This window comes from Notolabrus celidotus, chromosome 15 (genome assembly GCF_009762535.1).
Source record: "Notolabrus celidotus isolate fNotCel1 chromosome 15, fNotCel1.pri, whole genome shotgun sequence".
NCBI lineage: Eukaryota > Metazoa > Chordata > Actinopteri > Labriformes > Labridae > Notolabrus > Notolabrus celidotus.
In genome coordinates, this window is record NC_048286.1 from 15,397,532 (window position 1) to 15,413,224 (window position 15,693).

General features: G+C 38.7%; 1 protein-coding gene across 1 annotated transcript; it reads left to right on the forward strand.

The window, feature by feature from the left end:
- The first annotated feature begins 6,220 nt into the window (after window positions 1-6,220).
- Window positions 6,221-15,657, forward strand: si:ch73-40a17.3 (meprin A subunit beta). Its single transcript, XM_034702908.1, is given in 18 exon segments — window positions 6,221-6,226; window positions 6,481-6,559; window positions 8,603-8,720; window positions 8,868-9,046; window positions 10,245-10,463; window positions 10,687-10,725; window positions 10,728-10,838; window positions 11,574-11,789; window positions 11,902-12,057; window positions 12,060-12,088; window positions 12,090-12,198; window positions 12,201-12,227; window positions 12,230-12,259; window positions 12,262-12,366; window positions 12,449-12,585; window positions 12,587-12,629; window positions 12,976-13,099; window positions 15,205-15,657. Coding segments are annotated over 18 exon segments (1,938 nt in total). The 3' UTR covers window positions 15,416-15,657.
- Window positions 15,658-15,693: the final 36 nt, after the last annotated feature.

Below are 15,693 nucleotides of genomic sequence, written 5' to 3' on the forward strand. Positions count from 1 at the left end.
GAACATGTCACATGCATAATCACTGTTTTCATCATTTAGAACAGCTTTGAAGATAGATTAGCTGTTAGCACTAAATGTGTGTAGTAAAACCATGAAGTTACATCTCTGTATCGCCAGTGGGCACGTGCTATGTACTTTTACAAAGTTAGTAGCTGTGCAATTTGATGTACATCAATACACACTGTAAATTATTGATTGTTAATAAGAGATGCTGCCTGGATGACAAACCAGGTGCTCTGTGTCTATTGTCCTAACCATAACTTGTGTTTTACAGGATTAACTTTGTTATTATGGTGCCATTCCTGGTACCCATAACACTTACATGAACACATTACAATAATTTGCTCTGTCTATATTCAATAATCATATCTACTTTAACTACTTAGATTGTATCAGACTGATGTTATGTTACAGTGAATATCTTTTAACTTCAAAATGCAACACAAATGAGTGGCAACAGTTGAATCTCTAAATAATTTAAGGATTTAGAGAAGAAGACAAACTTTAAAGCACCAGCTATTTGCAGCACAGCCCTCTTACAAAAAAAAAACACCTCATCATAATTCAGGATTTTGGAGTGGCACCTTAGGTGGCCAATCAGATTTCAAGTGGGGCCCATGCTGCCCCTGGCAACCTCACCAAGCATGCCACTGCAGATCAATACAGTAGAATTATTTTTTTCTTTAATTTTTTTATAAAGATGGAGGCTCCTTACAAAGTGCAAAATTGCGTATATATTTTTGAACGTATTCACGCATACTTATACACCCTTTTGGAAGCTTAATTTTGTTGCTCAATGATACTCTATTATGTGGACTGGAGGAGCCGGAGATCAAACAACTGATCTTCAGATGAGCTGACGAACCCCTCTACTTCCTGAGCCACGTTCATCCTGAGATAGTTTTATGATTTCATATTGATTTCTGATGAATTTCAGGGCTGCACGGGGGTGCGCTGTTGCCCCATATCATGAAGGTTCCTGGTTCGAGTCCCCTGTCGTGCAGGTGCCTTTCTGTGTGGAGTTTGCGTGTTCTCCCTGTGCATGCATGGGTTCTCTCCAAGTACTCCAGCTTCCTCCCAAAGTCCAAACAGTCTGTGCGTGAATGGTTGTCTGCCTTTCCATGTTTGCCCTGTGATAGGTTGGCGACCTGTCCAGGATGCACCTGCCTCTGCCCAATGTCAGCTGGGATAGCCTCCAGCCCCCCATGACCCCAAAAGGGATAAGTGGTAGAGATAATGGATGGATAGGTGGATGAATTTTAATTCTCAGCTGGACTGTGCCACTCTGCTTTTTTATTTTCTTTAATTTATTTAGAATTCACTTTTTATTGTTTTCAAAACAGGTAACAAACAGACAAACACCAAATTCAAAAGAAGAAACAAAATACCACAATTATACAGAAACCAAAAACAATTTCACATAAAATGAAGTAAGGCTGTTGACAAAAGAAATTTTTTTTTTTTTTTAGCTTTTAAAAGATACGATTAGAAGATATTCCAGAATAAAAAATATATGCAGTGCATCAAAGGACTTCTGGATTGTGTTTTTTTTTATTTATATTTGACATTAAATCACTTTCATAAGCTCACAACTTCCTTAATCAAGGTTTAGGCCTGAGAATAAGCAAGAGGCAACTTTTTTGTCACTGTCAACTAAAACTCTGCTCTCAATATTTTTCCACTTGTGACGAAATCATCCATCTATGGTTTATGTATTGGCTTCTATAGAAAGAATTTGGTGCTGGCTCAACTAGCTGGATCCACTCACTTTAAAGTTGTCCATAAACTGCTATCATCCTGGAGTATGGCTTTTACCTTGACCCTGGTGCTGCTGGAGCAAAATGTATATTATATATATTATGTCATAATTTATTTAGTTTAATTAAAAAGCACCATCCCATTGCTGGAACCTGCTTTCAATGAAGATCTCAATTGGATGGCGTACTGAAATAAAATCTGCCAACCTATATAAACATGAAGCCTATCCACTATTAATGTTTGCTATGAGAGTTCTGCTCTGTATGCAAACTAGAAAATATGAATGCAGAAGAAATGTAGAGATACAGACAGCTTGTGATCATGAGATCAATGAAGAGAATGAGCTTGTTATTAATGCAGTGGTGGACAGGCTGGAGCCTTGCTGTGCAGACACACTCACAGCAGGAGTGATCAGCAACAGCACAGCTGGTAACACTGCTCATGAATGCACTGTCTGAAAACACTTGGGATCCAGATCACATTTTGAATATTAATTTATGACTCATTTCTAAAGATATGAAGACACGTAAAAGTATGTGAGTGTCCAAAAGAAGCCTTGAAATTAAGAGTTTGGCCACAGACAACTCAGTAGTGTAAATAACTGGAAATGGATCTTAAGGTTACTGAGACAAAGTTTTTAGTTTGTGTCACTTTTGGTGTGGTGGGACAAAGTGGTGTCTTTCTGATTCTGTCCTGGGCATTGGAAAGTGAGGATTAAAATCATTGAATATAAATAGAAAATCGTAGCTGATGATCTTTTTGCTTTTGCAAGACAAACGGAGGCATCAGTGTCAGTTTTAGTCTGTTTTATAACCAGATAAAAACTCCTCACAGGAGCTTTAAGCAAACTGAGTCTAAAGTGTGTTTGCACTAAAATATTTACACCTCCCCATCATTGTGGCAAACAAATCCCTGTGATCAAATCGTCCAGCTGGGAGCAACTACAACATTCAAGTTTCTAACAGAAAGCATATAACAAGCATTCTGCATATTCTTAGGCTTTCATATAAAAGCGAATAATTCCTTGTATGAAGTAAAAATAATATAGGAGAGGCTCCTATAGCAAAGCAGCCACTCACTTCCAATTAAACCCCCCAGTTATACATCCTATTAATAATTTAGAGATAGCATGTGAAGAACCAGAGGGCATAACTCAATGGAAATGTTCCACCTCTTGAAGCTAAAGTCTATTCAGCAGCAATAATGCTGTTAAATTGTGTGGCAAGTTTATGGAGGCTGACATCTTCTGTGGCCACATTTACTTATTCTACACAATGAATAGATGACCCATGGTGTTTGGACCCTGTGCTGCATGTTACACCCCTATTTTGGACCTTGGTTCCCTACAGCCTTACGTTAAACCCATGGTTAGCAATCTTGGTGTCATAATGGATAGTGACAGTTGTCAAATCTTGTTTAAACCATTTGAGGCTTTTTTCTAAGATTAAATCTATCTTATCTGGTAATGATTTTGAGAAGGTTATACTAACTTTTATTTATACCCATTTGAAGGCCTCCCTTGCATGTCTTCAGTTTTTCCAACATGCTGGTGCTCATCTTTTAACTGCCACTCATAAGCGAGAGCACATTACCCCAATCCTTGCCTCCCTCCACTGGCTACCTTTTACTTTAGGATTCATTTTAAGATTCTATTGTCTGTTTTTTAATCTTTAAAATGGAATAGCACCACAGCACATCTCTGACCTCCTGCAAGTCTACACCCCCTCAAGGTCTTTGAGGTCTGCTGATCAGCCGCTTCTTGTGGTCCCAGGCTGAAAACCAGGGGTGACCGTGCCTTCTCGGCAGAGGCCACCAAACTGTGGAATGATCTGTCCCCCCCTGTTAGGATGTCCCAAACCCCATCACCTTTTAAATACCGTCTTAAAACTTACTTTTATTCCTTGGCTTTTAACCCAGCATGGGAGTTATGTGGTCTTTGTCTTTGTTGGTTTTTTATTTTTATATTTTTTACAGTGTTTTCGTGCTCTGTGTTTTAGCTTATTCTATTTCACTATGCAGCACTTTTGTAAACTTTGTCCTTTTTTAAAAATGTGCTGTATAAAGAAAGTGGATTGGATTGGATTGGACTCACACAGTGTACAAACATGCTGGGGTTACTCAGTGGAAGCAGGATAAGATCAGACAACAGACTGAGTACACTTGAAAATGAGCTATACCTACACTTTAGCAATAAATGATGAACAAAATAACTTATCTTATGGACTGAAGAGAGATGTTAGAAGAAAGGCTTTCTGGTTAAGATTAAAGGTCAGTATAAAGAAGCAGATAAGCAGGGCAAAACAGGCACCACCCACACGCAGGAGTCTTTTCTACACAATACAAAATCCTCAGTTTAATCCCACAATGATGTATGAGGTATACCATCGCAAATCTTCCCACTCAGGGCGACCCAATCCACCGTTTTCAGCAGCTTCTCCACTTTTTACACCTTCAGAACTTTTAGCAGGTAACACACGAGCATATGAATCTCTGTGTGTCAGGTATCTGTTCCTTCAGCCTTGCTGTATTTAGCTTCTGTATCAAATCCTCTTGAGGTCAGTCACAGGATAAATATGGCCACAGCCCAAACTGCATCAGTTCAGCTCTATTAGTTCCATCTACTGCAGGAGTCCATCTTATAAGTAAAATGAAGCAGATGCCAGGAAATATCAATAAGTAATCACTGCAGGCCTAAAATATGACACCAACAAACCACCTCCAGTTCGCATGATGTGACAGCTGTGCTTTTTTTCTTCTTCTTTGTCCTAGTTCCTCTGCTATCAAAGGCTCAGTGAATGTCAGCAATAAGCTTTACAGTATGAGAGACTGTTATGCGACACCAACCTGATTAAGTAGAGGTTTTGATTTCCTACATAATTTTTTAAATCAAAATTTAAATGGGAAAGGACTGAAGATAACACAAAAGTGTAAGTGTGTACATACAGTATGTGCATGTCAACAGTTAGAAACAAAATCTTTTTGGGAATATTCTGTTAAGTTTTAGATTTAAAATATACCATCATTAAAAAAGGTGCTGGACTTTTAAATCTTAGCTTTTCTGTTCAGACTATGAAGAAACACTTGATTTATAACTTGCTCTGTCACTCATATATAGAAATCTGCCGCATTTAGGAAATGCAATACATTTATTGGCTTTGAAGGCCTGTGTGTGCATGTGTGTGTGTGTGTGAATGACAGAGTTGGGGTAACTGTTAGTATGTGCATACAAGATAGAGTAAAATTCTGACCTGCAGAAGTTTGTAACAACACGTCTATTTCTCAGTCTGAAAAAAATATACAATCGCACATGCACACACGTATAAATTAGGGTCATCTCACATTCGAATACTACTCTTTGACATTCATATTAACTCCCTCAACTCCAAAGACCACGCTGTCTGGGATTTAAACTGATGTCAGTCTTTGGATACTAAGCTGTAGCTGTTGGAACCTCTAGCTAATGAAAATTTATAGTTTTGTTTGGTATAATAAATGAAGTACACGTGGTACAGCAGTTATTTCCACCACAGTGGAATTGCAGAGTACAAGTCTAAGATCAAGGTTATCTACGACAAGGATTAACTAACCTGGTAATGAGCTTTGAACTGCTTCTAGTGGCCCCAGATACGATACATAACCGACCAAATCTATAGTGAGGCAGCGTTATTTTTTCTGCAGTATAAAAATGACATGGAAAAGCAATCATGAGGAGAGAGAATTTATTGCTGACGCTTCTGGACACTTTGGGAAGACTTGTGCAACAATACCCCTGGGTGGACAAGGTGGATTTTAGGGGCTCACCCAGCCCAACGTCAAAATACCTGTGATTGTTAAAACTGAACAACCTGCACCTTCATTGGTCCGAGTCACTCTGCACTGCAAACAGCAGCAGCTATGCATGACTGTTTTACTGCTCCCTTGCCTATTTGCAAACGTGTAAATCAGATACAGAGGACTCAAGTTGTTGTGTAACTTGAGCCTTTTACAGCTCTATCAATTATCAACCTGTGTTCACATGTTTTTTAATTTAATCTCTGTTTGCACCTCTAAAATTTCTGCTTTTCGAGTGTTGTGGTAGCTGTCACCGTCACTGTCTCATTAATAAAGGAAATTTTAGGACATGGCAGGAAGGAAACCTCCGGGTTTACTTATTCTTCATGTTGTTTTCTTTCTCTGTGGTTCCAGCCTGTGCTTGGTGAGGAGTTGTATTATTCTAACAAGATCATTTTTTATGATACAAGGAATTTGTTTTTTTACCAACCTTTTAAAAGAATAATTTATCATTTTTTATTCTCTTTTCTTCAGCCTACAGCAAAAGTATTAGGTATGTGATTTATTCATTTGAGCAAGACACTTATTTTTAACTTTTTGTTACCTCAGTTTTAAACCTTAACTTTGCTTTTTATCCATCTGGCAGATTATGATGTGCACGGTGGACGGGACCTTGACATTTTTGACATCAATGAAGGTATGCAGAAGGATAAAAAAACAGACAGTCTACTCTTCATGTTTCCAGATTATTGATTAAGCAACAATTAAAAATGTGTCAATATGCTTGGTCTCCACAGAGGCAGGACTGAATCTCGTAGAGGGAGATATTGTTCTTGATGAGGTATACCTTCTTATTTTAGTTTCAATGTACAATTGAATGTTGTAAATTAAATTAAAGCCTCAATTATTGTGTTGTTTGTATCTTTGGGGTTGCTTCTTTTACCTCCACAGAGGCAAACTCGCAATTCAATCATAGGGGATAAGTACAGGTGGCCAACGACGATCCCATACTACATGGAAGATGACTTAGGTAAGAGTGACTTCAAAAATATTACGAGAAAAATCTCTACTTTTTGCAATGAGCGTTTTTATTTCTAGAACTACTTTTCAGATCACTTTGTAGAGATAAAATATAGGATCACATGTTTATGCATTGATACTAGTAATTCTTTTTTTTTTTTTTTTTTTTTTTTGTTTACTAGTATTGATGATAAATGCTGGGACGTTTTGTAAGAGGAGTATTTTTCCTTAAAGGCACAGTGAGCGGTTTTAACTGATTGTGAAGTAGTCTCCCTGATGCCTCGTCAAAGGCCACAAAGTAAAATGAGATTATCAGCAAAAAGACTTGTTATATTTTTATATTCTTTATGAATCTTAGTGCCTGTGTTCAGGTTGGAATGTTTTCACCAAATATGCCAATTCGATATTCATCATTCACTTGGAAGTTGCCATGTCTAGAACCTTGCTGATAAAGTTTGAGCTGGAGGAGTTTTTTTTTTCTTTAGATAATTGCACAATATTATTTACATGATGTTTTATTCTCATGGCTGTTACTAAAGCTGGATTAGCAAAATGTGTGTTTTCTGTTGAAGCATTGTTTGGTAAAAGAGTAGACTAGCTATCAACAAGGTTGTAAAGCACCTTGTGACCTCTGTTCTTGAGAGGTGCTCTATAAATAAATCTTACTTAGTTACTTAGTATTTTTGCAGGTGTGTGATTGCTTCACTACTCTTTGAGGACAAAAGACTTAAATCATGTGTATATTTATTTTGTGTGTAAACCTGATGGCTGATACTTTTGTAAGCTAACTAATAGTAATAAATCAGTGTTCACAAAGTTTTGCTGATGTTACATTATAGTCAATATTTCATATAGCTTCAAATCAATTCATCATCTCATCACTCTGCATCCTGCAAAAAGTTATTATGAACCACTGGATACGAAAGTGTCAACAGACAAAATATTTAGAGCTCCCCCTACTGACTGGCTACAGCATAGATTATAAACACTGCCTCCTTCATGTTGTATAATGGAATATGGAACAAACTATAAAATTAAAATAGACACCAAATATATTTTTTTCATACATTCTCCAAATTATATAGTTAGGTCTAATCATACTGATTTATGTTCATGTGTTCATTTTACTGAGAAGTTTAATTAAAATAATTTAAGTAACCTTGTTATTTGATTTTGAAAAGATGACAGTTGACAAATGCAGGCTCCTGCAGAATTTTCTCCTAGATTAGCAGAGGATGAACGGTGGGAGAAAAACGTACATTACGAACACAAGAGTCGTTCAGCTTTCCACAGCTTTAAGTGTCTGCTTCAGATCAACACAAGTAGCTGTCATGCTGTGGGCTGTACTTACTTAAGGGATCTGTGACATTGTATCTGTAAGTTTAATGCCTCTTATGGTTAGCAGAAGGTCTGTGAGGTGGATCCACCAAGCAAGGTCGCTTCTACACATGATTTAGCTGCAGGAGCACAATCTGTCAGAACCCTTTGAGGCAGTATTATGGCTTCACATCTCACAGTGGGAGAAGCATTGGGGTGTAGTGTCCATATTACATGGTCAATGTCTTAAACAAAAAAGGTAGGATTAAAATGAAGATTTTGAATCATTTTATTTGATTCTTCAACAAATGCCTACATTACAAAATTGGTCCTAAGTGGTCACCAGAATCAAATTAAAATTCCTCACAGTGCCCTTAAATACATCAAGTAAATATTGTTAATAATACTTAAAACTATGTGCATATTGGGTCCTAATTATATCAGAGGTTGTTTAAAACGTGACTTCTTGTATTCATGACTATATGTAAGACCTTCCATTATTTCAAAGTAAATTCAAAGTTGTTGTTTTAGAATAAAAGTAGCACATTTCAACACTGGTGAGTACTCTATGATTGGTATTCAGGCGTTTACCTGCCTTTTGAATCTCACCATGCTTCAATGATTCAACAGAGGCCTTAAATGAACTTCCCCTCTGTTATGTGAAAACTTGAAAGGGAATTCTGAATAAATACCTTTTCAAACTTTAACAGAAACTGAATTAGCATCTTCTCTGCAGAGATCAATGCAAAGGGTGTAATACTGAAGGCTTTTGAGCAATACCGACTCAAGAGCTGCATCGACTTCGAGCCTTGGAGCGGTGAAGCAAACTACATCTCCATCTTCAAAGGAGGCGGGTAAGACAAAGAAAACATAGACTTTAATGGTTCATGATTTGTATGATAAGCTGCACTTAGTTGAGAAAATGTATAGTGTGTCCTGAAATTACAAAAAGTCTGTAAGAATTCAACTTTCATTTAAGCTTTTTTTTCTGATTTCAACAGCTGTTTCTCCTCTGTGGGAAACCGGCGAGTGGGGAAGCAGCAATTGTCGATAGGGACGAACTGTGACCGCATCGCCACCATTGAACACGAGTTCCTTCATGCTCTGGGTTTCTGGCACGAGCAGTCCAGATCAGACCGTGATGATTATGTCAGAATCATGTGGGACCGCATCTCAGAGGGTACTGGACTCCCTTCTGTTGGACTATAATTAATTGAAACAGGGCCCGTTCATGCCCCTACGCATGATCCATGAATTTACGACATGCTAATTTCATGGCCTCCATTTGCACGTGTGTGTTTATAGCTTAAATTGAGAAACTGTGTCAAGTAGCATGTGCATATTTACATTTAAACAAGCTCTGACTAAATGCACATTCTGCCATCTTTCATAGAGAGGTTTCTTATGTGGGGCACGTCAAGCAGCAGTGGATTTATTGCTTGTGTGATAAGACTGTGCATGAGTCTTTTGCCATAATCAAAACGAGATAAGCAGAAAAGCACATCCAAGCACATCAAAAGTCAGACTTTGTATCTTAGCTGCATTGACCTGTGCATTTAAAATCATTTACTAAAACATCTACTAAAAGATACTCAGCTCTGTAAGCAATGACTTTATATCCTTAGGATGACGTGGCTTGAAATCCTTGTTGATGTGTGTGTGTATGTTTACATATGCTGCAGTGTCATATATGGCAAGCCTTGTGATGTAGTCTAGCTATTTTTAGTGATTTCTTACAGCTATGTGAATGTCTAAACTGTGACTTGGGAGTGAAAAGTGGTTTTAAGCTAGCTTTGTTACAACACCACATATGATAACAGAAATCCAATATTTAAAGCTCCTGTGAGGAGTTTTTAGCTGCTCATAATACAGACTGTAGTTAATTTAAATGTATTCTTTATGACCAAAAAAGCAATCCAGACCATAAACAATAAGATTAATAATTTCTATATAGTCATTTTCAATGTTTGTGGTCACTGCTGTGGGGTAGTATGCTACAGAAACATCCTTTGTTGTGATATTCAACAAAGCCACTGCAAAAAGCTCTGAGTGAGTGAATTAATCTGATATTTCATCTGAGATAATTTACAGGACAATATACTGCTTTGTCCACAGGGTGCGCTAAAAATGACCCAAACCAAAAGTTCTTTATACTAGCTTTAATATTACACATGGTCCCTCTACAGATAAGCTGAATAAATACTATTAAGATGATCAAGTCTTTTAATTTAATGTGTAATTAGACATCAGAGTCTGTAACTTTTATTGCAGACGCTGCAATAAAAGTCATGCTAACAAATATCTTTATTTAAAATTAAAAGAGAAACAATGTGAAATAATGCAACTGAACTAACTTCTTCATTTGTGTCTCTTTTCAGGTAGAGAACACAACTTTAACACCTACAATGACACCACCTCCAGCTCTTTGGGTGTACCGTATGACTACGGCTCCATGATGCACTACAGTAAAAACGCCTTCCGCAACGGAACCGAGCCCACCATCGTGACCAAGATCCCTGCTTTCAGCGATGTCATCGGACAGCGAATGGAGTTCAGTGACAGCGACCTGCTCAAGCTTCACCGCCTCTATAACTGCAGTAAGAGTCACCAACCACACCCAGACTGTCTTTATCTGAAAAGGTGCTTTTTCAGCGAGCACCAACCCCCATTCCCATTAGTGTGTTGATAATCTGCTGTCAATTAATGTTGTTTACCTCCTGTGTTTCTGTCACATGGGAACGTGGATAAGCAAAACATCCTCAGTTTGTTGCAGTGCAAAGTGCTACACTTGTGTTTATGTGTTTATGATATGTCTTCTAGCCGAGGGCTCAACTTTCCTGGACTCATGTGACTTTGAACAAGAAACATCTGCGGCATGATCCAGGGACAGGGTGACAAGGCCGACTGGGTCAGGGTTGACAAAGCTACAGGAGGGCCGGACACTGACTACTCCAACATGGGCCAATGCACAGGTGAGGATCAGGGGCAGAACCAAATAAGTGACAAGGGGTGGCACTGGCCCCCCACCTCACTGCCCCCCTTTATCAAGGTGGCCACCAAAGTGCCATCCGTACTAGAGTCAGGATATGATAAACCCCTACTTCTTCGGAATTTTTGCACCTACCCTTGTGTGAGTCTCTGCCCAGGCCTGGCCCCCATTACAACATTTCTAGACCCTCCCCTGATGAGATAGATGTTGCAGAAAGATACAAAACACAAGCTGCAGATACATATCTATACACTAAAGGGTTCATTGACACTTTCTTTAAAAGTCCTATTTTGACAGCACGTCTTTGGACAACTCTCAAATGCTGCAATCAAAGCTAACAGCTGTCTGGGCTTGTCAAATCAGTCCCTTTTAGTTTGAAATCATCTCTTCATGTTATCAACCCTTTACCACAGCTCTTCAGCAAACTACTTAGGAGAGAATTTCATACTTCAGTGCCTTCATTTTGGTGGATATACACTTTGTTTACCTGAAGAGGAAGCTTAAATGAACCTTACAGCATGTCAAAGCAAGCATTGCATTTTATTCCATTACACCTTCACAAGGAAGATGATTCCAAAGCCAGCACTGACAGGAATAAAAACTAAATTAGCTAAACCCCTAAATGAATAATTGTTTTAGGACTGAATCTAATCTAGAGTCCATAGAATTAATTCTCGGGTTATGAAAATGCTAATCATGTGAAATTTTTGGTCTTTAGGCTCAGGGTATTTCATGCACTTTAACGCCGGCGCAGCCAGCAACGGGGACACAGCTCTGCTGGAGAGCAGGATACTTTACCCCAAAAGAGGATACCAATGTCTGCAGTTCTTCTACTACAACAGTGCAGGCCCCAGTGACACACTGAGGATCCACGTCAGAGAGTACGACTCAGCTAATCCCAATGGAACACCACGCCTCATTACGACCATAGATGGTGACTTATTTCTACTACTTTCTCAATTATACTGGAACAGTGTTTGAATCATCTCACCATTTGGGGACCTTCAGTCTGATAATTGCATGTTTTACCTCATGTGCGCCAACAGGACCTCCTCAGGAGCTGTGGCAGCTACACCACGTGAGTCTAGACGTTAAAAAGAAATTCCGTGTCGTCTTTGAGGGGACAAAAGCGAGTACAGGGGCTTCATCAGGGGGACTGTCCTTAGACGACATAAACATCTCTGAGACCACCTGCCCAGAGTTACATGGCGTGTGAAAAACTTCAGCCATGTTTATGAGTAACACACCAGCAGACACTCCTATCTACAGCCCCACATTCAAGTCAAAGGAGGGTTACAGCTTCCAGATGGGGCTGTACCCGAGCGGGAAGGCCGATTATCCCGGGAGCTGTCAGCCTATGCTCATCTGGTGGCCAGGAAGGGGAAACTGGGCAGAAATGGCCATGCCCTGGAAGCAGATGACCATGATGCTTATGGATCAGCACCCACACATCCAAAAGCGCATGTCTAACCAGCGCAGTGTCACTACCGACCCCAACATGAAAGCAGCAGGTGAAGCCTATTTCAGCATCCAGCAGTTACTTTAAGTTAACACAAACACTGTAACACTTATTTTTCCTTACCTTTCCAACAGGCTCTAGCCTGTTTTTTCTGGAACGACCCTCGCAAGGGGGTGTTGAGATCAAGGATTCAGACGGGTCCAAGTATTTCAGAGGGCCAGGTGCTGGGACTCCGGTGTATCTCACCCACCTCAGAGCCAAAAGCAGGGACTTTTATAAAGGGAGGAGACGCCATCTTTCTCCTCACTATGGAGGGTAAAGGAACAGATTACACCATCAACTCAACAGAATTTCATAATGAAACATTGTGTGTGTGACATGTATTGTTCTAAAAGCTTAGCCTCACAGCATAATCTTGACCTGCATTGTAAATGACTATTAGTATGCTACAAACTCATCTCTGCCACCCTTGTAAACAGCACATACTTCTTATGGGATTATATATGCCAGTGATGCATGATTACATCCATAATTTGTTCACCCACTTGTAAGAACACTACAACCAATCACTGACCGTTCATTGCATGTTCATTACATAGCCATCATTACTCCTCACTTGGATTCAATTAACCAAGGTCCTATTTGGTTTTTCCCCCATCAGATGTGTCACATCTGACAGTGACCCAGCCTCGGCCTACAACACTACCACCCCCTGACCTCTGCCTCAATGTGGAGTGTCTGAATGATGGCCTCTGTGTAGTGGACGCAGGGAAGGCTGCTTGCAGGTATGTGACCTATGGACTCATTTCATCAAACTGTTTCAGTCTGAGCTTGATCGGCTGCTGTCTGACCTTTTTCAGTCATATAAAGCAATAATGTTCACAATCATGTGATTCATGACTCTAGGAAAAGTGAAGGATTTGGGAAAAATGCAAATTCATTTTCTACAACATGTCAGATGGGAAGATATATTCTACTCCTATGCTACCTACTGATACCTATTAGCTCGATAAACAGCTGACCCTTTCTTCCAACGTTTATCTACTTGCAATATGGTTACTACTACTACTACTACTACTAATAATAATAATAATAATAATACTTTATTATATAGCACTTTTCAATACAGGTGAAAAAGTCTTCACAGTGGGCAATAAAAACAAGAAGAAGTGCAAAGCAAAATGGAGCGATAAAAAATAAGTAAAAAGCATGCAAGCTTATAAAACAGACCCTTAAAAACAGAGTTAAAGTTAAATACAATCACACAATAAAGCTTTTCTATAAAATGTGTCTGATTAATGACATAAAACAAGGGACTGACTCTGCAAGTCTGATTCTCCTCTGGTAGGCTGTTCCAGAGTGTGGGAGCCCTGACTGAAAGGCCCTGTCCCCTTTGGTTTTCAGTTGGGTCCTTAGAACAGCTAACAGAGCACTGCCAGAGGATCTCAGACTGCGACCAGGATTGTAGGGGGATAAAAGCTCAGAGATAAACAGAGGAGCAAGTCTATGTTGCACTTTAAAATTCAGTAAAATAATCTTAAAATCAATCCTAAAATCAACAGGCAGCCAGCGTAGATGAGCTAAAATGGGGGTGATATGGGCACATTTAAGGGTTGTATAATTAAAGATTCAATGCATGCATACTAAATCCTAACACTGAAGGAATGCCTCATAGTTTTCCTTGACATAGTCTTTAACACTTTTTCAACTTACTGTGATGCATCCATGGACACATGCTTCTATTATAAAAGACAACTTTATAATCCAATTGACATTATAGTAAAAAAAACAAATGGTCATCTATAACACTGGTTCCCAAAGTGGTGGTTGGGACCTCTTAAAAATGTATTAGGAGGGGGGGATCAGGTTTTTTTGTTGTGTTTTTTTTATTGTGTACATTTTCAATATTAGAATTTAATATTTTATCCATTATTATAAATAAAATATAAATGAATATGGTTCAAATTATTGAAAAACTATCACTGCTTCAGTCTAAACATAAGGATTACTTGCATTTTCCTTTAGCCTTTTTTGAATAATTACAAAATAAAATGATGGTTGTTTGGCTTTCGTTTTCCAATGTCTGCTTTTTTGGATTGGCGTATTCATGCTTGTGCATGGCTGTAAGTAACTTTTAACCTCCCCAAATAACATCATGGGCCCCAAGCTATGGTCCTGAGTCTCTGGCACTGTTATTTTGGGGGTCCTAGGCTAAAAAGTTGGGAATTCCTGGTCTGCACGACCTAAGAAAAAGTTATTTTGCTGAAAATTGGTATTTTATTATAGGTCAATATTTTTTTTATAATAACCACATTATTCTATACTAAAAATAAATTATGTTCAATAACTTCAATGCCATTTCTGAAACAATATCCAGTATTGAAGTCTTTGCTGTGCATGCTATGTTGGCTACTCATTGTGTTATGTATTGTGATTTGTTATGATGTGTTTCAACCTGTGAAGCTAAAGATGACTGTCCACATTTTGGACAGTGCAGATTTTAGCATTCATGTCCTGCGTGTAAACAATGAAAGATTGTTTAGATTGGAGAAATACAGTGGAAAACTTAGCTGCACAAATCATCCTACCAGCACCTTCTAAGATAGCTAAGATGGTTTTTTTTGTAACTCATCAACTTAAAACTTAACTTAAAACATTAAAAATGTACAACTGTTCCTTGAGGCACATGCTAGGATTAAATGTACAACGTAGGAATGAAATGTTTGTTTTGTCAGTGGGTGTATCAAATATTTCGTCCTCAGAGCTCAACTTCATCTCAAAAGCTGAATGCTTCTCACATTCGACACTTACCAGTTTTGCATAATATTTCACAAGTTTCAGGGGTATATCTTCAAGCCTGATTTCTCTCCATTGTCTCTCTGCTCTGCAGGTGTGCAGTGGGAGAGGACTGGTGGTACTATGGGAACAGGTGTCAGCACAAGGGCACCAACCAGGATAAAACCACCCTGGCACTCGCCTCCTCTCTTTCCGTGCTTGCAGCGATGCTGTTGATCACAGCAGTCAGTGTTGTCTGTGTGAAGAAGAAGTATAAAAAGCAAGCAAAGGACAACGCAGTTCCGAATGAGAGAGACGATGTCTAGTGAGAGGTTGTAAAGGGAGACTCTGAACTCTCCAATTACAGCATAAAGAAAAAAAATCTATTGTATTTTAGTGCAATTTGTACACTAAAGATCCTCTGATTTAAAGTTGTATAACTTTAATTTCAGAGTTCTGAGATTAAGCCTTCAGATTATGTTATATGAGATTGCCCTCTTCTGGTCATTCAATGTAAAAACACTAAACAAACCCAAATGTAACTGTGAATAAATTATTTACAAGTAAAGTCTTATATTATCATTTTTAAACCAAAAATAAACAG